Source organism: Diceros bicornis, chromosome 2 (genome assembly GCF_020826845.1).
Source record: "Diceros bicornis minor isolate mBicDic1 chromosome 2, mDicBic1.mat.cur, whole genome shotgun sequence".
NCBI classification, from domain to species: Eukaryota; Metazoa; Chordata; class Mammalia; order Perissodactyla; family Rhinocerotidae; genus Diceros; species Diceros bicornis.
Window position 1 is genome coordinate 74,616,013 of NC_080741.1, and position 23,358 is coordinate 74,639,370.

Here is a 23,358-nt window from a genome sequence, read left to right on the forward strand (position 1 = left end):
TGATTGCTTGCAACTAATAATCCTTATGGTGACCAAGATTAAGACTGATTTTTATTACGGTATATAAAACTTGTTTTTAATATAAAAGAAAAAGAATGGGCTTTGAAGTCAGGATTCAAAACCTGGGTGTGCAACATACTAATGGCCATATGATCTTGAGTGAATAACAACTGTTATAAAGGAGGGATAATACCGCCAACCTCAATACGTTGTGAGAATTAATTGAGATAATATACCTCAAGCATCTGACACTCATGAACTCGTCATGAAGCTAAAGCCTGGTCCTTTTCTAGCATTCCTGAGCTCAGCAAATGGCACCACCTTCCATCTAACTACATGAGCCAGGAACTAGGAATTATTCTTTATATTTCCCCCTTTTAATCCATTACCAAGTCTAGTGGACTATGTTCCTAAATATTCCTAGAATCTGTTTGCTTCTTATCATCTTGTCTATACCACCATAATCCATGGTACTGTAACTTGCCAGGACAACTTCAACAACTTCCTAAAACTACCCTCCTTATAGTCCCTCTTGTCACTTCAATCCGTGCTTAAACCGAATTCAGAATAATTTAAATAATAAATCTGATCATTTAAAACACTACAATAGCTTCCCCCACCGTGCATGGCTCATCACACTCTACCCGACACTCCCCACTCTGCTCTGTGCTCTAGAGAGACTGGCCTCCTCTCAGTGCCTTGTTTCCTCCTACTAAAGGGTCTTTGTCTGCAATTCTTTTTTCCTCCAATTGTCATATCCTTCACATGCCCACACATCCCTCACATCCCAACTCAAGCATCACTTCCTTCTTTCTTCCCTCAAACTAGATCAAATCTCCCCTCTAAGTTACAACTCTCATAGCCCCCTGTACATCTCCTTCGTAGCATGTAGCAGAACTGTATTATTCAAGTGATTTCATATCATCTACCTTTCCTACTAAACCATAAGCTCCACAATGGCAGGGAGCATGTTTCTATCCACTTCCATTCATCACTATAACCCCAGGACTGAGCACTGCTCCTACTGCATATAGTTTAATAACAGCTGGTTAAGAAATGAATAAAAAGCACAGTACCCAGTACATGGCAGATATTCAGTAAATATAAGCCTTCCAGACTTTAAGACAGAAGAAATTTTACTGATTTCATAATTAAGATAATTGTATAATTATAAATATTATAATCATATAACATAAGTACTCCATACTTACTGGAATTCCTTGTAACTGTGGTTTATCTAGAAGATTATGCAGCTCATTTCGAGAGGCTTCTATCTTTTCATGATCTGCAGCATCTATCATGTAACTTTAAAAAAAAATAAAGTGATCTCAATATGCCTTCTCCATATTCTTTGATGATCACAATTAAGATTATAGATCTTTAATTTTCTTAAGATTTACACTATTGAAACTGTTAATCAAAATAAAGTCCTAGATAAAGAAAAGCTCAGCACCCAAAAATACTTTTAAATAGATTGTTCTAAGGGTCTAATACATTTATATCCCTTAAATATAGAACATTTATATCCGTTAGCTCTTAAGTGCATAAACAAAAAACAAAATTCTCATTCTATGATTAAATTTTTAAAGTCTCATGTTAATGGGGTTATACTAAGAAAATATCTAAGACAGTTATTGCCTGAAATAAAAATTGAGCCTTTGAAGTATTAAAAACAACTTTTTTCCTTGAAACCCAAACTGACTTTAAAAGAAAAGTGCTTACACAATAGCATTGACTCCTCTGCAGTACCGTTCCCACATGCTCCGGAATCGGGGTTGTCCTCCTATGTCCCAAATCTTTAAATCAAGACAGACAATTCTTAATAAAGACATTTCAAATACTACATTGAAGGAAAAAGTGGCAAAAGAAGGAGAGAAAGATCGGGCAGATATGCCCATTTCCACAATGTTAGAGCCTCACTGCTCCTGAAAAACTTGAGCTCAAATAAGCTCTTAATCTGGAAGTTCTTGGGGCTACTTCTAAACCTGAAGTTCGTATTTAATATGTTTAGACTAGATCCAATAAGTTCAGCTTGAGCAAAGATTTAGTTTTTGTGGAATACTTTCTTTGCCTGTTAACCAACAAATTTCCAATATTGAAAATATATATCTTTAAGATAACACTTTTAGAATCTACAGAATCATGCATTATCCAGATTTGAATGTCAAGACAGAAAACAGTTCATTCAGAATCTTTTAAAGTTTAATTGACTGGGTATACATTAATGCCTAATCACTTTTAATTACTCTGTAAATAACATAGCCAACATTCCTACTTAGGTTTTTTTTTAAATATAAAATTCTTTTATGCATATGAAAGTCACTACTCACAATAATTCCATTATTGTGCCTACTCTGTAGGGTACTACTCTGGGCACTGGGCTACATAAAAGTCTGAAGTCATGGTATTTATTTAGATACCATGCAGCTTCCAATTTAGCTATAGACACCAGTAATATGCACAAAAACATATATATATGAAAAATTAGGAGCTTTATTAGATGAACTATAGAAAGAATTTAGTAAACAGCTTCTATGAGCCACAAGAATTGGATGAAGTGGCCATAAGGGCTCAGGCTATAGAAATAAACTCCCGTAAACTATTGAACAAAAAAAAAAACACTAAAATATGGCCCCTAATAAATAACCCAACAGTCCATGATTTCAACCTGACAAATTCATTCTAAAAACAAAATTATGTTAAACTAGTTAACTTTTTCCTATTTTATAGTTTTAATTTTAGGGCTTAGTAGTAAAGAAAGGGAAAACTGGGTTAATATATTTCCTACCACAAATATACTACTAAATTACCAATATTATAAATAATAAGTTATTTTTCAATATAAAATATCGTTTATGAAATAATGTAATACCACATTCCAAATACTCTAAAGATGGGATTTTTATTTCCTAGGAACATCGAAACCCCAAATATACTTCTGATAACCCATATACTAAGTTTTTAATGGCACTTAACATTTCAACTCTTATACATTTTAATCTCTTAGAGCAGGAAAAAAAAAACTGATTTACACTCTTTGGAACACGCTCATTCATTAGTTAAGAACAGCCAATACTCATGTAAACAAACAAACAAACAGAAAAATTCCTAGCTGTATGTGCTAACAATTTAAATCGAGTACGGCAAGAAGATGACGTACCTTTATTGTGACGTTACCTTTAGTTACTTTCCTCATGTTGAAGCCCACTGTGGGTATCATATCTTCACTGAATTGACCTGACTGAATGAAAGAAAACATCTGAAGTTAGACTAATCAATATTTATTAAGACATATAACACTGCAAAACCTTTTAGCATCAACGCTGCTTCTGTATCTATCTTAGTAAATAATTTTTCAGTGATGGTAACAATCTGCATTAAGAAAACATTCCTTCTAGCCATAATTCTTGAAGAAGTGTATTACTTTGTTCACATAAAGACATATTCTCCCATTTAAAAAGATATTTTTGAAACTAAGGTAATGTTTTACATATTTCCTTAAGTTTTAAAAAAGAACTATTGTACATTACAACTATATATGACAACTTATTAATTCCCCCACCTATATATACATTTTCACCCACAAAGTAGAAGAAAATCAGAAGTAAAACTTCAAAGTTTTCCATTTTTAGCTTTTAAATTATTATAACTGTTAAAATTCACTGCTAAATGGCTTTTGAGTTTGTCTTTTAACAAGACTTATAAAATGTTTTGTCACACAGAAGGTCTTCCTTTTATGTAATCAATTCCGTTCTTTTTGGTTTATGATCTTCCTGTCATAAAACTAAAATATTTTCTAATAGTATTTATATGACGTTTTCAAATTTAAAATGTTCATCCATCTAGAATTTGATTATACAGTGGCAAGAAAGTTCCTTTTTTCAAATGGATAACCAATAATCATCTCACTCATGTCAAAATCCACACTTTCCCAACTAATTTGAAGTGATATGCCAAATTCCATATAGAGACAGTTCTATGTCTGAGTCTTCAATTCTTTTTCATTAGTCTATTTATTCCTAGATCAGGACTATATGAATTACTGCAGCTTATACTATGTATTATTCTATATAGCAGATCAAGTATTTGGAACGTTTTCGAAATTGTCTTAGTTGGTTCATCTCTCACATTACAAATAAACTTTAAAAATTAATAATTCTGTTAAAATATTGACTGGAATTATAATAAATGTATTAATTTGAGAAGAACTGCCTTTATCAACACTTGATATTTAACCACTATCAAGTCTCCCCATTCAGGCTCATGGTTTGTCCACTCAAACATTCAAATCTTTTATAACTTTCAGTAAAGTATCATAAGTCTCATAAGGTCTTCCACATTTCTTGTCACATTCTTTATTTTGACTGCAATTGTAAAGTACATCTGATGAGTCACAGTTAATTTTATATGTTTACATATTTATATATTTTATTTACCAAATATTAACTTCTCAGTTGACCTGACTCTTACTTTTTAGGTAAACAGCCCAGGATTATGAAATATCTCAACAAGGAATTGGTTAAACAAACAGGACTATTTTCAAGGCCCTAACACTGGCAGATTGCTTCCTGTGACCTTATGGTAACCACACATGCATTCCAGAACTGTCAATAAGTCCTCAGCACAATGAATTCCAATCTTACAAATTAATTTCCTCTACATAACTCCAAAAGTTCTACCCTTTCTTCTCCCTTGTTCAGTGGAGTTTGGGCTGATTTCAGAAAAAATGTTCAGAAAAATGTTAACACAACCATAATCACTACTTTCATTTACATTAGACATTATAATTTTCAGGACTTTCACATATGATTTATATATGAAAATCTAGTCATGATATCAAAACTACATGTATCAAACTAGTCATGATACAACAAAAAATATAACCTGATTAAAAAACAGGCAAAGGCAACACCAAAGGCACAATCCATGAAATAAATAATTAATAAGCTGGACTTCATTAAAATTAAAAACTTCTGCTCTGCAAAAGACAATGTTAAGAGAGTCAGAAGACAAACGATAAAGTAGGAGAAAATATTTGCAAAAGACACATCCAATAAAAAACTGTTGGGCAAAATATAAAAAGAACTCTTAAAACTCAGCAATATGAAAATAAACAACCCAATTAAAAAATGAGCCAAAGATCTTGACACCTCATCAAAGAAGATACGCAGATGGCAAATAAGCATACAAAAAGATGCCCCACATCATATGTCATCAGGGAAATGCAAATTAAAACAACGAGATGCCACTGCACATCTATCAGAGTGGCCAAAATCTGGTTCACTGATAACACCAAATGCTGGTGAGGACGTGGAGCAACAGAAATTCTAATTGTTCTTGGGAATGCAAAATGGTACAGCCACTTTGGAAGACAGTTTGGTTGTTTCTACAAAACAAAATATACTTTTACCACCATACAATCTAGCAATCATGCTCCTTAGTATTTACCCAAAGGAGCTGAACACTTAAATCCACACAAAAACCTGCACATTAATGCTTATAGCATCTTTATTCATAATTGCTAAAACTTGGAAGCAACGAAGATGTCTTCCAGTAAGTGAATGGATAAACTGACTGTGGTATATCAGACAATGAAATATTATTCAGCACTAAAAAGAAATGAGCTACCAAGCCACAAAAAGACATGGAGGAACTTGAAATGCATATCTAAATGAAAGACCCAATCTGGACAGACTACATACTGTATGAGTCCAACAACAGATATTCTGAAAAAGGCAAAACTATGGAAACAGTAAAAAGATCAGTGGTTGCCAGGGGTTAGAAGGGTGGGAAGGGGTGAAAATACTCTGCATGATACCATAATGATGGATACATGTCATTATACATTTGTCCAAATCCACAGAATGTACAACACAAAGAGTGAACCATAATGTAAACTATGGACTCTGGGTAATTATGATGTGTCAGTGTATGTGCATCAATTGTAACAAATGTACCACTCTGGTGTGGGATGTTGACAATGGGTGAGGCTGTGAGTGTAGGGGCAGGGGATATATAGGAAATCTCTGTACCTTCCCCTCAGTTATGCTGTGAACCTAAAAATGTTCTAAAAAGTTTAACAACATGAAAAACAAAATGGACAAAGGGCTTGAATAGACATTTTTCCAAAGGAAATATATAAATGGCTAATAAGCACACAAAAAGATGCTCAATATCACTAGTCATTAGGAAAATGCAAATCAAAACCACAAAGAGATACCACCTCACACCCACGAAGATGGCTACTATCAGAAAACAACAAAAACCAAATAACAAGTATGAGTGAGGATGCGGAGAAACTGGAACCCTGGTACACTGTTGGTGGGAATGCAAAACGGCATAGCTGCCTTAGAAAACAGTGTAGCAGTTCTTCAAAAACTTAAAAATAGAATTACACCACACGATCCAGCAATTCCACTTCTGGGTATATATCCAGAAGAATTGAAAGCAGAGACTTACAGAGATATTTGTACACCCATGTTCATAGAAGCATTATTCATAATCATCAAAAGGTGGAAGCAACCCAAGTGTCCTTCAGCAGATGAATGGATAAACAAAACGTGGTCTATTCCTATAATGTAATATTTTTCAGCCTTAAAAACCTTATTCATGCTACAACATGGATGAACCTTGAGGACATTATGCTAAGTGAAATAAGCCAGTCACAAAAAGACAAATACCATACGATTCTACTTATATGAGGAACCTAGGGTAGTTAAATTCACAAAGACAGAAAGTAGAATGGTGGCTGCCAAAGGCTGGGGAGTGGGGGTAAACAGGGAGTTACTGCTTAGTGGGTATGGAATTTCGGCTTAGGAAGACAAAAAAGTTCTGCAGATGGATGGTGGTGATGGGGACACAACGATGTGAATGTACTTACTATTGAACTGTACACTTAAAAATAGTTAAGATGGTAAATTTTATGTTTTGTGTATTTTACCACAATTTAAAACAAAAACTAGTATGATATAAGGAGAGGCAATTATGACCACCATTTTATAGAACAGGAAATAAATTCCCAAGGTCACACAGCTCAATAGTGGCTGATTATATTTTTCTTAAAGATTTCCACTGTAATTATACGTATTGTAATAGGCTTTAATTCATCTCTGAGGAGAGGTCTATGTGAAATAATGCCTCCTTTATTTGGTATCATTAGGAAATAGGTGTTTTACATAATGAAGCAGCCAGAAATGGTAGCTAAACTTTTTAAGTACCAAAACTTTTAAACTAGCTTGCACAGAAATCTTTCTAAAACGCAATACGTGCTTGGCTAACTTCTCACACATAATCTATGTAACATGATTTAATGTGATCTGGGTGTTTCAGAGCTATTTTATCAATTGTTAAACAAGAAAACTAAATGAGATAACCCTTAATGGCCCTTCTGGCAGCAAAATTTTATGATTACGAACACCAATTATGGCACCACCCCATGATAAAATGATGTAGGGGGTGCAGTATACTGGGGTGCCCCTCAAATTTCTTAGATGTTCATTCATCTCTTTCTTCACCATTACTTCTCACTGCTGGCAGATGCTGACAACGACTTTCCCTAATTTAGTTGCTACTGCTAAGCTGCAATGGCTAAAAATTAAGTAATCAAGTCCTTGGGTTTTTAATTCCAAAATGTCTTGAGTACAGCAAAATGTTCAATAAATATTTGTTACCTTTGACGCATGGATTTTGTGGCATAACTACTTTACAGACTTGGAAGCATTTTCTACTTCTTTCTACTTCTTTCTTAGTGCCAAATTTTAATCATCACTTTTCAAAGCTTGTGTTGAATGACTAACCACTCAGTTGGCAGTTATACTCTAGATAACTGAACACTTATTTCTACACTGTCGAAATGCCACTAAACAGACTAGCAATTTAGGAAACAAATGCAGTCATGTGTCGTTTAACAACAGGAATACATTCTGAGAAATGCATCATTAGGCGATTTCATCATTGTGCGAACATCACAGAGTGTACTTACACAAACCTAGATGGTATAGCCTACTACACGCCTAGGTTATGTGGTACTAAGCTTATGGGATCACTGTAGTATACGTGGTCCATTGTCAATTGAAACATAATGCAGCACGTGACTGTAGATACTTAAAAAATACTACTTGTGTATCATTCTATTTATTTTAGCAAATTTAACAAACACTTAACACCCAGCACTGTTCTGAGCACTTAATAAATATCAATATTAATTTATTTAATCCATATAACAACCCTATGAAACAAGTAGCATTATCCTCATTTTCCAGATGAGAAAACCAAGGCAAAGACAAATTAAGACACTTGTACAAAGTCCCATTATTTTTAAGATCTGTATAAGGAAATAAAAATAAGCTTTCATGCTTGTATTCTTTTTTTATTTTTTATTTTTTGGCTGAGGAAGATTCACCCTGAGCTAACATCTGTACCAACCTTCCTCTATTTGGTACATGGTCACCACCACAGCATGGATGACGAGTGGCATACATCCACACCCAGGATCTGAACTCACGAACCCAGGCTGCCAAAGCAGAGCACACCGAACTTAACCACTAGGCCACAGTGCCGGCCCCTCATGCCTGTATTCTTAAATAGTATATGAAATATAAACTGACCTTCACTTAATAACACAAATTCGTGATTACAAGTGGCACTCACTGTGATTTTGTGATAATGGATGGAACTGTAGTTATGAACGCATACCCTATAAGCCAAAGTCGCAAGGCAGCAGCCTTGGAATTTGTTTGGTTGGGCAAAATAAATTTGAAGCAAAATAAGATGGCAAAAAGAAGACTATCCTCAAAGTCAGGGAATCTTATTACTCGTTATGCTATTTACTAACCACATGCAAGTCATTTTACCTTTGGAATTAAGCTACCTTATCTAGAAGAAGAGGGAACCAGATGAAGGAGTATCTCCAAAGTCACTGCCAGCTCTAACATTATGGTTTTATGTTTTATTCATAGGCCTCCCGTTTAAAATATAGTTAAACAAGAGATGAAGGCTTACCACGGTAGAAAAATGGGGATCTCTTTTTCCAATTAGTATACCAAAGCCTAAACGCAGACCTTGTCCCAAGAAGTTCTATTAGTGTCAACTCCATCACATAGAGCTTACCTAAATTTATTACTGCAGATCTTAGAAATGAAAATGGAAGAGGGGAAGGAATTTAGAGGAAAGAGAGGAACCAAGGTAAAAGTTAACATCAGGAAGGCAGAAAACAGGAGGCAGTGGACCTATATTAGTGAAAGGATACTTCACAACTTCACAGACCACACTCTAAGACAATACCAAAGCAGGAGGGTCTCTTCTTTGTAAACAGGTTAATATACCAGAGATGTACCATGCACTGGCTGTTTGTAAACCATGATATCTGACACCGGTGAGAACACAGTGAAACACTCATATATTTCAGTGCTTTAAAGTATGGAGATTCTAAATGAATTAGATATTACAATTGCTTTTTTAAATGAACAAATGCAGACAGCAAGCTGGGAAACGTGGGAAAAGAAGTTTCTCTTTGCTTGATCTGATCACCTACAGTAACAGTCCAATCTAATCCAATAAACTTGAAAAGACAAGTGGAAAAATACTTGCTTTGACAAATGTCTCTCAGTTTTTTCTCTAAGAACCTTTTTTTAAGGCTTTGGTTATCAAGCTACCTTGTAAAAACAGAATGAAAAAAAAGAGCATAATAAAAGCCTCATACTCAATTTTTCCTCTTGGCCAGAAGAAACTACTTTCACATGCTAAGCAGAGTCATCATCATCGTCTTTTTTTTAAACACATACTATGACTCAATTGTTAAATTGCCAAAATTCACACACTTGACAAGTGAGAAGATATGGCCAATAAATATACAAGTTAGTCATTTTTCTTTCCAAGAACTTTTAATTCAATACGAAACCATTATTACCAATACTCATTTTTCCTGTTGGTAGCATTATTATGCCTCTTACATTTCACTAATAAGTGGAATTACTGGTAGTAATATTACTCTTATATTTCAATATACATTAGTAAGAAAAAAGAATGACAACCTTATTTTTTGCTGGTGAAGCATTTAAAATGAAAGGTAGATCTAGGAGGGAATTTTGATGAGAAGCAGGATATTTCCATGGTCTTAAAGTGTATCCCCACAGACAGCTCATTAGTTGTAGGGGGAAAAACTAGTAATTATACAATGGAGAAATCAGAGGACACCTTGACTGAGTGATCAAAATTAACATCACGATGAGGCTTAGATGGACATCATGTGCCTAAAGAAGTGATACCATGAGAAGGATACAATATTCCCTATGTAGTATTTCAGCTGAGACTGCATAAACCAAATCTAATCACGAGGAAACAGCAGACAAACCCAAAATGAGGAACATTCTACTTAAAAAATAGGGTATTTTTCAAAAATGTCAATTTCATAAAAGACAAAGAAAGGCTGTAAAAATGTTTCAGACTAGAGGGGCTAAAGAGACATGACAACTAAATGTAGTACCTGACCCTAGACTGGATCCTGTACTGGAGGGCAAAAACACTATAAACCACATTATTGGGTCAATTGACAAAACAGGAATAGATAAAATCTATGAGGTATCAGTTTTTAATGTAATAAAGTTAGTAACTAAACTAGTCACGTAAGAGAATATCCCTAATCTCAGAAAATACAAGTAATTAGGAATAAAGGGCCATGGTGCATATATCTTACTTACGTAAGGTGACACACAGGGAGGGTACACAAATGATAAAGCAAATGAGATAAAATGCTAACAAACAGTTTGATCTCGGTAAAGGGTATGTGGATGTTCTTTGCAATGCTTTTATTCCTGCAACTTTCCTGTAAATTTGAAATTATTTCCAAATAAAACATTTTAATATGACAAATTTTTAAATGGGGATAATCAAATATCACCTTCTCCTATATAACATCAAGGACATCTAGAATTAAAAGATAAATTAGCCATACCACTACTACCTATTACCCACCACGATAACAATGAAATTCATAAATACACTCAATCATAAGGAGGAATTCTGACAACTAGTTCAGGAGCAAGTCATTGCCAATCTTATTCTGTCCTTTAATACTCTAAAAGGATACTAATTTATAAACGTCTTCTAATAGAAAAATCCATGTTTTATAGTTTTGGTATAAGGAAAAAGCCTCTGGGCTTTAAAATTGGCATTTTAAAATCTACTCCAATGTTTTAGTATTTATTTATAAGCGGGAAATGAATTAAATATAGTATGCTCTTCCAAGTCTAAGCTTCTCTTAGTTTCTGGAAAACAATACCACTCTAACATATTTTCCTCTTCTTTTCTTTCTAAGCACTTAATACAGTTATTACCATTGTGAATACATACATCCTGCCTGAGGACATCTCCCTAAAAGCACTCTGTTTTTAAAGGGCTAGAAAAAATAGACTCACTCACTATAGTAGCATTTCAAGGATCATATAATGTTCATTTTCTCCCAATTTTAGAACACTTTGGACAATCCTTCCATAAATAATTTCCCCAATTTTTCTCAGTTTTATGAGCAAATCTGGATTTATTCCAACTACAGACATAACTCCTTCCCACAGGATGTCAGTTTAAAAGCACATGTTAAAAGATTCATTCGGGCAGTTAAATCTTACTAAGAATAACATCTTACAAAGAATAATATCTCTCAAAATTCCAGTGGGCTTCTGTTTTTTTGTTTGTTTTGGGAGGGAGGGGTTCTCTTCAGTACTTACCACACAGAATTGAGTAGTATGCAAAAATTTTAAATTTTAGGTTCCTTAGAGGCATAATCAATTAAGGCTTCTTTTCTTCAAATGGCCCAAATTCTCAAAATGGGCTATCATTCCAAATAAACTAAACTTGGAAATTATTTCTCTGAAGTAAATCAAATGATAAAAAACTTGCTGCAAAATCATAAAATTCTAAGATTATCCTTCAAAAAAATGACATAATTTGCAACAACGACTCAAAAAAACTTCTAACTCTACAAAAAACACTAGCCAAAGAGATAAACACATCTGTAGATTCTTGCATGGACAGGCACCCCGCGCAGACTGTGGTCTGGACGCCAACGATTTTCATCTGGTCTGCCAACTCAAATAGACCCGCAGCGGCTTTGACATCAGTGAGTGATGTGCTCCTCTTTCATCTGTGTTGTCTACACAGATGAGGGAGAAGTGGTTGCAGCTCTCATGCGAGGCATTTAAGAATTCTGGCCTAGGTGTTCTAATGCAGGCAGGCCAATTATAAAAGCCTGCTTCAAAGATGATCCAGTCATCAACAGCATACATAGATAATGAATCTGTGTTATACTGATTCACAAACACCTATTACAGTGCACCTTTTCCTCTATGGTCTTATAAACCCACAAAGCTACTCTGACTCTGCCATTATTCATTTATTCACTCATTTCAACAACAGAGGGAAGAAAAAGAAACTAGAAAACAAATATAAAAATATTGCACAATAAATATATGCTATTTAAAACAGAGGAGATAATGTGGGGTGACTGAGTATCCAAGATCTCTCTGAAGTAGTAACATTTAAGTCTCTAGAGATAATTTAAAATCTACATAGGATAATAGGACAGGTTCTGCAGATCACCTACCTACTGTGCTACTTGAAAATGAGTAAGGAAATCTAAATTTCAGCCCCAGCTATGTCACTTTCAACTACATATAGACAAAGAGAACTCATAAAAACTCTCTTACTCAGAATGCAAAGGTTCTGTCTCTTCTCCTTACTGCTTCTCCTAAGTGCCTATAGCTAAATTCATTTCCCCCATCAACTCAAGCATTCACTCCTCCCTTCCCTCTGCTCTTCTTTCCTGAGCCTCAAAAGCTACTGTAGATAGGAGTTTCTGCTCCCAAACAGCTGGTCTTTAATAAAAAGTACATTCCTTTCATCTATGAGGCAAGCAGATCCACTCCAAACCATAAGATGTAATATTTAACTCTTAACTGCTATACGGGTACTCAGAAACCACTCAAGAATCGCCTTCCTGCTGTCAGAGGTGCTCTTGATATACTTCTGAACTGAGGACCCCTCCTGAACTCTCATGGTCCAGGAAAGCAAGTCTCCAGGTTTTAGTGTTAAAATTGCCAGGTTTTTTTGTTTTGTCCTTTTTTGATGTTGTTAAATGTACGGTAATTTGGCAAGCAACCGGGTTTGTCTTAGGAGGGACTGGAGGTGGATAGTTTATGTTTCCAGTTAACTCTTGGTAGGTTTTATTTATACTGTCAGGATATATAATACCCCGAACAGTAGCAGCATGGATTTTAAAATAGTTCTTTTTGGGTGGCAACATTAAAACTGAGTGAAAGATATTATGTTTTCTTTGACATCAGGCTACCCAAACTGAATATAACAGATGAAAATTCTCTGGATAAGAAGTTTTTATAAAGCACAATGGCATAGGGAACTCTCGAACTACTAATTTGCCTGTCATTCCAAATCAACTCATTTCAAACAACTAATTAATCCTTACTACCTACCAATACCAATAAAGCTGTTTTGCAGCAATCTCTTTTACAAAGACAACTCTTGAGGATTAAAGTATTCTCAAACCCACAATTTCAATTAGTAGCCTGAAAACTCTCATTCCTGCTAACCTCTATTCCTGAAGAAAATTCATTTCAAAAGGTGTCTAATGGGGGCCAGCCCAGAGGCATAGTGGTTAAGATCACGCGCTCCATCCGCTTTGGCAGCCCGGGGTTCGCAGGTTCAGATCCCAGGCACGGGCCTACACACCGCTCATCAAGCCATGCTGTGGCAGCGTCCCATATACAAAATAGAGGCAGACTGGCACAGATGTTAGCTCAGGGCCACTCTTCCTCAGCAAAAAGAGGAAGATTGGCAACAGATGTTAGCTCATGGCCAATCTCACTCACCAAAAAAAAAACAAAAGTCTCTAATGACTATTTCCTATGTTTGCGGGCCGGCCCCGTGGCTTAGCGGTTAAGTGCGTGCGCTCCGCTGCTGGCGGCCCGGGTTCGGATCCCAGGTGCGCACTGACGCACCGCTTCTCCAGCCATGCTGAGGCCGCGTCTCACGTACAGCAACTAGAAGGATGTGAAACTATGATGTACAACTATCTACTGGGGCTTTGGGGGAAAAAAAATAAATAAAATTATTTCCTATGTTTGCTATACCTTTCGTTAACAGCACTTTAATAATGGTTTTAATAAATCTATATACAAAACTGAAGAAAATCTGTATCTCTATGTGTAAATCTATAGATCTATATCTAAATCTATATCCTGCTGAAAAAAATTCAACTTGTTTGTCTGTAAAATAATCTACCAGTGAGCATCCCCAGTCAACTGCTCAATGACCACATCACAGCACAGCATTTTCATTCAGATATTCAGAAATTCTGATGATGCAATAACAATGTAAAAATGGATCCAAAAAGAAATCAGCGCTGGAGAGCTTCAGCAAATACAGTATTTGCAACACGTGAAGTCACTAATATGTCTGGATGTACTTCCCATGAACACCAAGGGTCCACCATAAATCTTTAATCAACACCTGCATCCATACATAAAAAGACTACTAATCTTCACATGCAGGCCGCAGCAGGTTCTAAAGTCAGAAGCATGGGGTGGGGGGAATTAGCATACAAGTGACATTTTCAGGCCTTGATACTATTCTACTAGTTGGTGTCTAGACATTTCAACTACTTTTTTATTTTAACTTTTCTTTCTAACTTAAATACTTTATCATAAAGAAAGTGATTTTCTATATTTAAAAGTTTCTTTCCCTCTTTCTGGGAAGAACTGAGTATTTAGGGAACTAGAGTGAGAAAGAGACTTATTTTTCACTGTATGCCCCTCTGTGAGTGCATGTATAGCTTGTTCAAAAAAAAAGTTTCCTTCAAATCCTGAAATAGGCTTCCATTACTGAACTTAAAAAGGGGGATTCCTAGAACCATCCAAATGCTACAAATCAATAAGTTATGTATGTAACAAAAGTTCTTTACTCTTAAGAAAAACTTCCTTAAGAAAAAGCTTCAGCATATATAACAAATTTTTAACCTACAAACAGTAAAATGAATTTTGTACTCTTTAAAACAAACTAAGAAGGCTTAGTCTTTATCAAGATCTATTAAAGTAAGCCAGAATCAGAATAATAATAAAATAAAAATTTGAATGTAATTAATATTGCCCATCCTAAAAAAATAAAATCACATAGCTGATTAATAAACATTTGAGTATAAAGAATCCCAGTGGCTGTGGAGTTACTAACAAGAGGTCCTGTTCATTTTCTCAGGTAACGGATGTTAAAACACAATGAAATAGAGGTAGTGTTAGTCTGGTGGTTATGAATGGATTCTGGAGACCGTTACACTAGGTCACAACTCTGGTCTTACCACTTGCCTAGCTGGCTGTAATGTCCTTCTTGCATCTTTCTTAACTTTGCAAAGCCTCACTTTCCCCCAATGTAAATGTAAAATGGAGATAACAACAGTCTCTATCTCATAGAGTTGTTTAAAATTAAATTAATTAAAACACACAGCATTTAGAACAATGCTTTGCTTCAGGCATTGCTACATTCAATATCTGCTACCACCATCACACAGGGTCCATGAAACGTGATGTAAAAAAGCAGTTCACAGGGTTCTGGGTAAGATCAGGTAAGCACACTCCATCCTGTCCCTTCCACTAAATGTAACTAAAACCCTGGAGAGATGCATGCAGCAGCTATCTGAGGACTCTGAGAATGGTAGCAGGTAGATTTAGAAGGAAATCAGAACTCAAAACACAAGCAATTTGGTGATATTTCCTAGTTTTTCTTTCCCCTCGATCTCCCAGCCTAGATTCAAATGTAACCCAATTGTGTGAAATGTACACCAGATATGAACAAAAAAAGCTCCAAGAGAAGTCTTCTCTTTTTGATCTGAGGAGTATGCATGTACACTGCGGGGGAAGGCAGGTAGGACAGAGTGGGAGAAATCCCCTGGATTTTTGCCTCCTCTCTCCTACCATAGCCCCTAGACAAAACCAAGCCTGGAAGCTGTGAACACCTATGGCAGCAATGGCTAGGCAGTTACCTAGAGAGAAGGGAATTCTCTCCAACCATAGGAACTGTGGTCCAAGAAGAGCTGGGCAGAGGGCGGTTAAAGGGAGGAACTGCTGCTATTGTTTTGGTCTCTATTCTCTCTCCTACCACTTGGCCCCTGAGACAGATTCAGCTGAGGTAAGGGCATAGAAAAGCAGGGAGACTGAAGCCCCAACTTTCTAGCCAGAGGATCAGGAAAGGGGTGGGGGGGCAGAGCTGTGAGTCAGACAGTTACCAGGGAAATTCATAAAGGAACAAACTAGAGACATACACCTCATGAAGTTGTATACAAACTCCTGGGCTCATCTCTAAGCTGTGATGTGAATCCGACCTAAACAACATATCAAAGGCCTTGAGAACTAAACTATGAGGTAGACCACTAGCCAGGTTTCTGGTTAACCTCCTAGGTGGTGTATAGGCAGGAATGATCCAAATAGTACTACTGAGGCTTTGAAAACTGGACTGACATTAGAACCAAAGCCCACAGAAGAAGGCAGGTTGGATCTTGTGGTCTGAACCTAACTGGGTCAGTTGCCTGCTAAAGCAAAACAAAACAACAAATCAACATTCTCCATAGGATTTAAACAAAACCCAGAGTCTCATAGTATTCCAAGTGTCCAAAATAAGTGAACATATGAAGAATCAAGATAATCTCAATAACTAGCAAAGGAAAAAGACACTGAACAGATGCCAACATCAAGATAACCCAAATGTTGGAAATATCAAAGACTAGCTATCATAACCATGCTCCAAGAAGGGCAAACACTCCAGAAATGAAAGGAATACAAAGTTTCAGCAGGTAAATAAAAGCTATAAAATAGAACCAAATTGAAATCTTAGAACTGAAAAATACAATAACCAAAATTAAAAAAAAAATCACTGGATGAGCTCAATAAAAGAATGGAGATGACACAGGAAAAACTCAATGAACTTGAAGATAGATCAATAGAAATTATCAGCAGCTGAACAAAAGAGAGAAAAAAATATGCATTAAAAAAAAAATCCACAGAGCCTCAGGGATCTGTAGGACAATAAAAAAGGGTCTAACATGTCATTGCAATCTCAGAATAAGAGAAAGAGAATGGAACCACAAAAGACCCTGAATAGTCAAAGCAATCTTGAGAAAGAACAAAGCTGAAGGCATCACACTCCTGGATTTCAAACTTTATTACAAAGCCATAGTAATCAAAACAGTATGGTACTGGCATAAAAACAGACACACAGATCAACAGAACAGAGAGCCTAGAAACAAACCATGCATATATGGTCAATTAATTTGCAATAAAGCAGCCAAGAATGTACAATGAGAAAAGGACAGTCTCTTCAATAAATGGTGCTGAGAAAACTGGACAACCACACGCAAAAGAATGAAACTGGACCACTATCTTACACCACACACAAAAATTAACTCACAATGGATTAAAGACTTGAACATAAGATCTGAAACCAGAAAACTCATAGAAGAAAACATAGGCAGTAAGGTCCTTGACACAGGTCTTAGCAATGACTTTTTAAATCTGACATCAAAAGCAAAAATAAACTGGGACTACACCAAACTAAAAAGCTTCTGCACAGCAAATGAAATCATTAGCAAAATGAAAAGGAAACTTACCAAATCAGAGAAAATATTTGCAAATCATGTATCTGATAAGGGATTTATACCCAAAATATATAAAGATCTCACACAACTCAACAGCAAAAAAAAATCTGATTAAAAAATGGGCAGAAGATTTGAATAGACACTTTTCCAAAGACATACAGATGGCCAATGGGTACATGAAAATGTACTCAACATCACTAATAACCAGGGAAATGCAAATCAAAACCACAATGAGCTATCACCTCACATCTGTTAGAATGGCTATTATCAAAATGACAAGAGGGGGCCGGCCCCATGGCTTGGCGGTTAAGTGCGCGCGCTCCACTGCTGGCGGCCCGGGTTCAGATCCCGGGCGCGCACCGACACACCGCTTCTCCGGCCATGCTGAGGCGGCGTCCCACATACAGCAACTAGAAGGATGTGCAGCTGTGACATACAACTATCTACTGCGGCTCTGGGGGCAAAAAATAAATAAATAAAATTATTTTAAAAAATGTAAATTGTCCATTCAACTGTGTTAAAGAGTCCATTTAGAAAACTTCAAAAAAACTCTTAAAAAAAAAAAAAAAAGACAAGCAATAATAGGTATTGGCAAGGATGTGGAAAAAAGGGAATGCTTGCGCACCATTGGTGGGAATGTAAATCAGTACTATTGGCCACTACAGAAAACTATATGGAGGTTCCTCAAAAAATTAAAAATAGAACTATCATATGATCCAGTACTTCCACTTCTGGGTATTTATCTGAAGAAAATGAAAAGACTACTTATACGCAACCCCACGTTCACTGCAACATTATTTACAATAGCCAAGATATGGAAACCTAAGCGTCCATCAATGGATGAATAAAGAAAATATGGTGTGTATATATATACAATGGAATATTATTCAGCCATAAAAAAGAATGAAATCTTGGGGCCGGCCCCGTGGCTTAGCGGTTAAGTGCGCGCGCTCAGCTACTGGCGGCCTAGGTTCGGATCCCGGGCACGCACCGATGCACCGCTTCTCCGGCCCTGCTGAGGCCGCGTTCCACATACAGCAACTAGAAGGATGTGCAACTATGACACACAACTATCTACTGGGGCTTTGGGGAAAAAAAGGGGAGGAGGATTGGCAATAGATGTTAGCTCAGAGCCGGTCTTCCTCAGCAAAAAGAGGAGGATTAGTACAGATGTTAGCTCAGGGCTGATCTTCCTCACTAAATAAATAAATAAATAAATAAATAAATAAATAATGAAATTTGCCATTTGCAACAAGGATGGACCTCAAGAGCATTACGCTTAGTAAAATAAATCAGACATAGAAAGACAAATATCGTATGATGTCACACATACGTGGAATCTAAAAACAAAAAACCAAACTCATAGATACAATTGATACCCTGTCCTAAAACAAGTGTAATGATACAAGACAGTAACAGGAATGGATCACTGGCTAGAAAATTCACACCAATCTACAGCAAAATTCTACAAACTAATGGATTTGTTTGTGATTTGGGAACAACAGACCTTGACATCTATTATTTGCTGAATGGTCTAGATTGTCAATTTTGTTCAACCAAAGGCTGGTGGGTGGAGGGTAGGGGAGTGGGAGCCAACCAACTCCTCCACCAGGAGATGACAGGTGGTAACCCATCAATGTTTCCTGGTGCCTCAGGAACCATTTATTCTAACCTAAAATTTCCAGAATACAATAAATCACAGTTCCACTCATACAGCTGCTTCCCTCAGGGTGTCTCTTCTCTTCTGGTTGTACCCTTGGTTCAGTTTTAAGCAACCTGAAATCTGCTCCAACATTCACTAAATAGAGAATTAAAGGTAATATTAACCTGTGTTGGAATTTAGCCATGAGGCTTAGTTCCTGAAGAACCAACAGGAGAGCATTATTTTTAAAACTGCCAGGCATGGTCCCCAAAGTGAAGAAAACAAGCTAAGCACATCTTGTACAGGAGGAAGATGCCATATCTACCACTACCTCTGAAAGAATCTGACTAGCAAGGCCACTGGGACCCCTGCAAGTTTTGCATCATATATTGTCCTAATTTCTTTGAGGCAGGATACCCTGTAGGAATTGAACTGACTCATTCAGAATTCTCAGGTCCAATATCATCCATTAACTACTTTTGCTTCTTGTTCAGCTCCATTTCTTTAAGGAAAGCTATATAGGAGTTTTTCTGGGCCATGAAGAAATCTAACTGGTGATAAACATTTTACACAATTTTCTGAGTCTGCCTCATTCTAATTCCAGGGAAATAAACTTCACTGCTCACTGCAACTGTAACATCCCTTAGTGGCTGTTTAGATCTGCTATTAAACAAATGTCAGAGATGTTACTGAGAAGTTACCCAGAAACTGTCTCCTAATTTAGAATTTAACCCATGACTCCACTCCTACAGTTACACGAAACACTTAAATATTATAATGAAAAATCCTCTAAATGTAAGCAAGGATTACAGCCTATCATGCCAGATGACTGCAGATACACAACCTCTTATCAGTTCTCCTTTCTATCTGGAAGATGAATGAAGCTACTAAAACCCTGTTCCACAGGTATGTCATAAAACAGACAGGCAATCCTCTCTTCCTTATCTTTTAAAGACTAGCCCAGGCATCCTTGACAGCAGTAGTAGAGGCAAGAAAATGTTTATAAACACAATTTTGTTGTCAGATTCTGGAGGAAGCAAACTGTGTCACCTATCATTACGATACATTAAAACCTGGATTTTAATTTATTAGTCCTTTATGGCCTACTTTTAACATTTTCCTGCCTTGTGGATTTAAAACCTTATCTCCTCCCCTAATAACATCATGTGGATTGCTTTATTTTCCCCCACTGGAAAATGTTAGTAATACTGTTTACTTTTTAAAATATTAAAGTTACCAATTCCCTAAAAACATTTTAAACTAGAGTACATCAAATCTTTTAGCTGTTTCTTTACATATCAGTAGAGACATCTCTGCTTCCATGTTTATCAGTTTGGCAGTAAAGTGGTGTGGCTGTAGAAAATGCCATGGTCTGAATACATTCTCTTTCAATGGCTATTTTTCACCCCTGCCTCTCTCTGGGTGTCCCCAAAGAAAGACTAAACACTGTAAAGCTATTCCATTAGCCTAGTCAGTATTATCAGAATTGCTTCACACTGAAACTTAGATCTTAAATGATGGACAGTTATGAAATACTGAGTCACTGTACACTGCTCAGGTTTCCAAATTGCAGTGCCTTCTAGATTCCAACATCATTATTTATTCAGTAGCTGTCTACAACCCCATTTACTACCATCCGGGTGGGGAGCCTGGCAGGGAATTAAAAGTGCAGGAAGAGGCTGGAGTGACAAGAATGTTTTCTAGTTATATGTGATGACTGCATCAAGAATACATCATTGTTGACAAGATCCAACATCCATTTATGATAAAAACTCTCAACAAAATGGCTATAGAAGGCAAGTAGCTTAACATAATAAAGGCCATATATGACAGACCCACAGCCAACATCATACTCAATGCAGAAAAACTGAGAGCCACCCCTCTGAGAACAGGAACAAGACAAGGGTGCCCACTCTTGCCACTCTTATTCAACACAGTACTGGAGGTTCTGGCCAGAGCAACTAGGCAAGAAAAAGGAATAAGAGGAATCCAAATAGGCCACAAAGAAGTGAAACTCTTGCTGTTTGCAGATGACAAGATCTTATTATAGAAAACCCTAAAGAATCCATTGGAAAACTATTAGAAATAATCAACAACTACAGCCAAGTGGCAGGGTACAAAATTAACTTACAGAAATCAGTTGCATTTCTATATACCAACAACAAACTAACAGAAAGAGAACTCAAGAAGACAATCCCATTTATAATTGCAACAAAAAGAATAAAATATCTAGAAGTAAATTTAACCAAGGAAGTGAAAGACCTACACAATGAAAACTATAAGACATTATTGAGTGAAATCAAGGATGACATAAAGAAATGGAAAAATATTCCATGCACTTGCATTGGAAGAACAAATGTCCACACTACCTAAAGCAATCTACAGATTCAATGCAATCCCAATTAGAATCCCAGGACATTCTTCACAGAAATAGAACAAAGAATACTAACATTCATATCGGACAACAAAAGACCCCATATAGCTAAAGCAATCCTGAAAAAGAAGAACAAGGCTGGAGGCATCACAATCCCTGACTTCAAAACATCCTACAAAGCGAGAGTAATTAAAACAGCATGGTATTGGTACAAAAACAGACACACAGATCAATGGAACAGAATTGAAAGTCCAGAAACAAAACCTCATATCTACGGGCAGCTAATCTTTGACAAAGGAGCTACGGACATACAGTGGAGAAAGGAAAGTCTCTTCAATAAATGGTGCTGGGAAAACTGGACAGCCACTTGCAAAAGAATGAAAGTAGACCATCTTCTTTTGCCATACACAAAAATTAACTCAAAATGTATCAAAGACCTGAAGGTGAGACCTGAAACTATAAAACTCCTGGAGGAAAATATAGGTAGTACACTACTCATCATCAGGCATAAAGGGATATTTTTGAATTCCATGTCTACTCAGACAAGGCAAACAAAAGAAAAAATAAACAAGTGGGACTTCATCAGATTAAAGAGCTTCTACAAGGCAAATGAAACCAGGATCAAAATGAATAGGGAACCCACCAGCTGGGAAAAAACATTTGCAAACCATATATCTGACAAGGGATTAATCTCCATAATATATAAAGAACTCACACAACTGAATAACAAAAAAACAAACAACCCCATCAAAAAACAGGCAGAGGAAATGAACAGACACTTTTCCAAAGAAGATATACAGATGGCCAACAGGCACATGAAAAGATGCTCAACATCACTAATCATCAGGTAAATGCAAATCAAAACCACATTAAGATATCATCTTACACCCATTAGAATGACTATAATCACCAAGACAAAAAACAACAAATGCTGGAGAGGCTGTGGAGAAATGGGAACCCTAATCCACTGCTGGTGGGAATGCGAACTGGTGCAGCCTCTATGGAAAACAGTATGGAGATTCCTCAAAAAATTTAAAATAGACATACCTTATGATCCAGCTATCCAACTACTGGGTATCTACCCAACGAACCCGAAATCAACAATCCAAAGAGGCTTATGCACCCCTGTGTTCATCGCAGCATTATTCACTATAGCCAAGACATAGAAGCAACCCAAGTGTCCCTCGACTGATGACTGGATAAAGAAGATGTGGTATATACATACCATGGTACTACGCAGCCATAAAGAAAGACAAAATCGTCCCGTTTGCAACAACATGGATGGACCTGGAGGGTATTATGTTAAGTGAAATAAGCCAGAAAGAGAAAGACAAACAGTGCATGATTTCACTCATATGTGGAAGATAAACCAACACACAGACAGATAGAACTGTTTGTGGTTACCAGGGGCTAGGGGGGTGGGGAGTGGGCACAAGGGGTGGAGGGATGCACTTATATGGTAACTGACAAACAATAATGTACAACAAAAATTGCACAATAAATAAAACAAACAAAAAAGAATACATCATTGTTATTAGCTAGGATACATGTTGTTCACTTATACTGTTAATAACAATAATAATTATTATGATAGTAGCATAACACCATGCACTTTACATGCCTCATTTTACAGGAAAGGAAGCTTGAAGTCAAGAAGGTCACAAGGTCACACACACAGCTAAATAGTGGCAA

The 23,358-nt window shown here is 36.5% G+C and overlaps 1 protein-coding gene across 1 annotated transcript in view; it reads right to left on the reverse strand.

Moving 5' to 3' along the window:
• ARL8B (ADP ribosylation factor like GTPase 8B) overlaps positions 1-23,358 on the reverse strand; it is a 46,870-nt gene that overhangs the window by 9,430 nt on the left and 14,082 nt on the right. The window contains exons 2-4 of the mRNA XM_058563414.1: positions 3,161-3,241; positions 1,723-1,796; positions 1,212-1,305 (exon numbers count right to left, since the gene is read on the reverse strand). Of these exons, the coding sequence (XP_058419397.1) occupies positions 1,212-1,305; positions 1,723-1,796; positions 3,161-3,241 (249 nt within the window). The remainder of the gene's footprint in view (positions 1-1,211; positions 1,306-1,722; positions 1,797-3,160; positions 3,242-23,358) is intronic.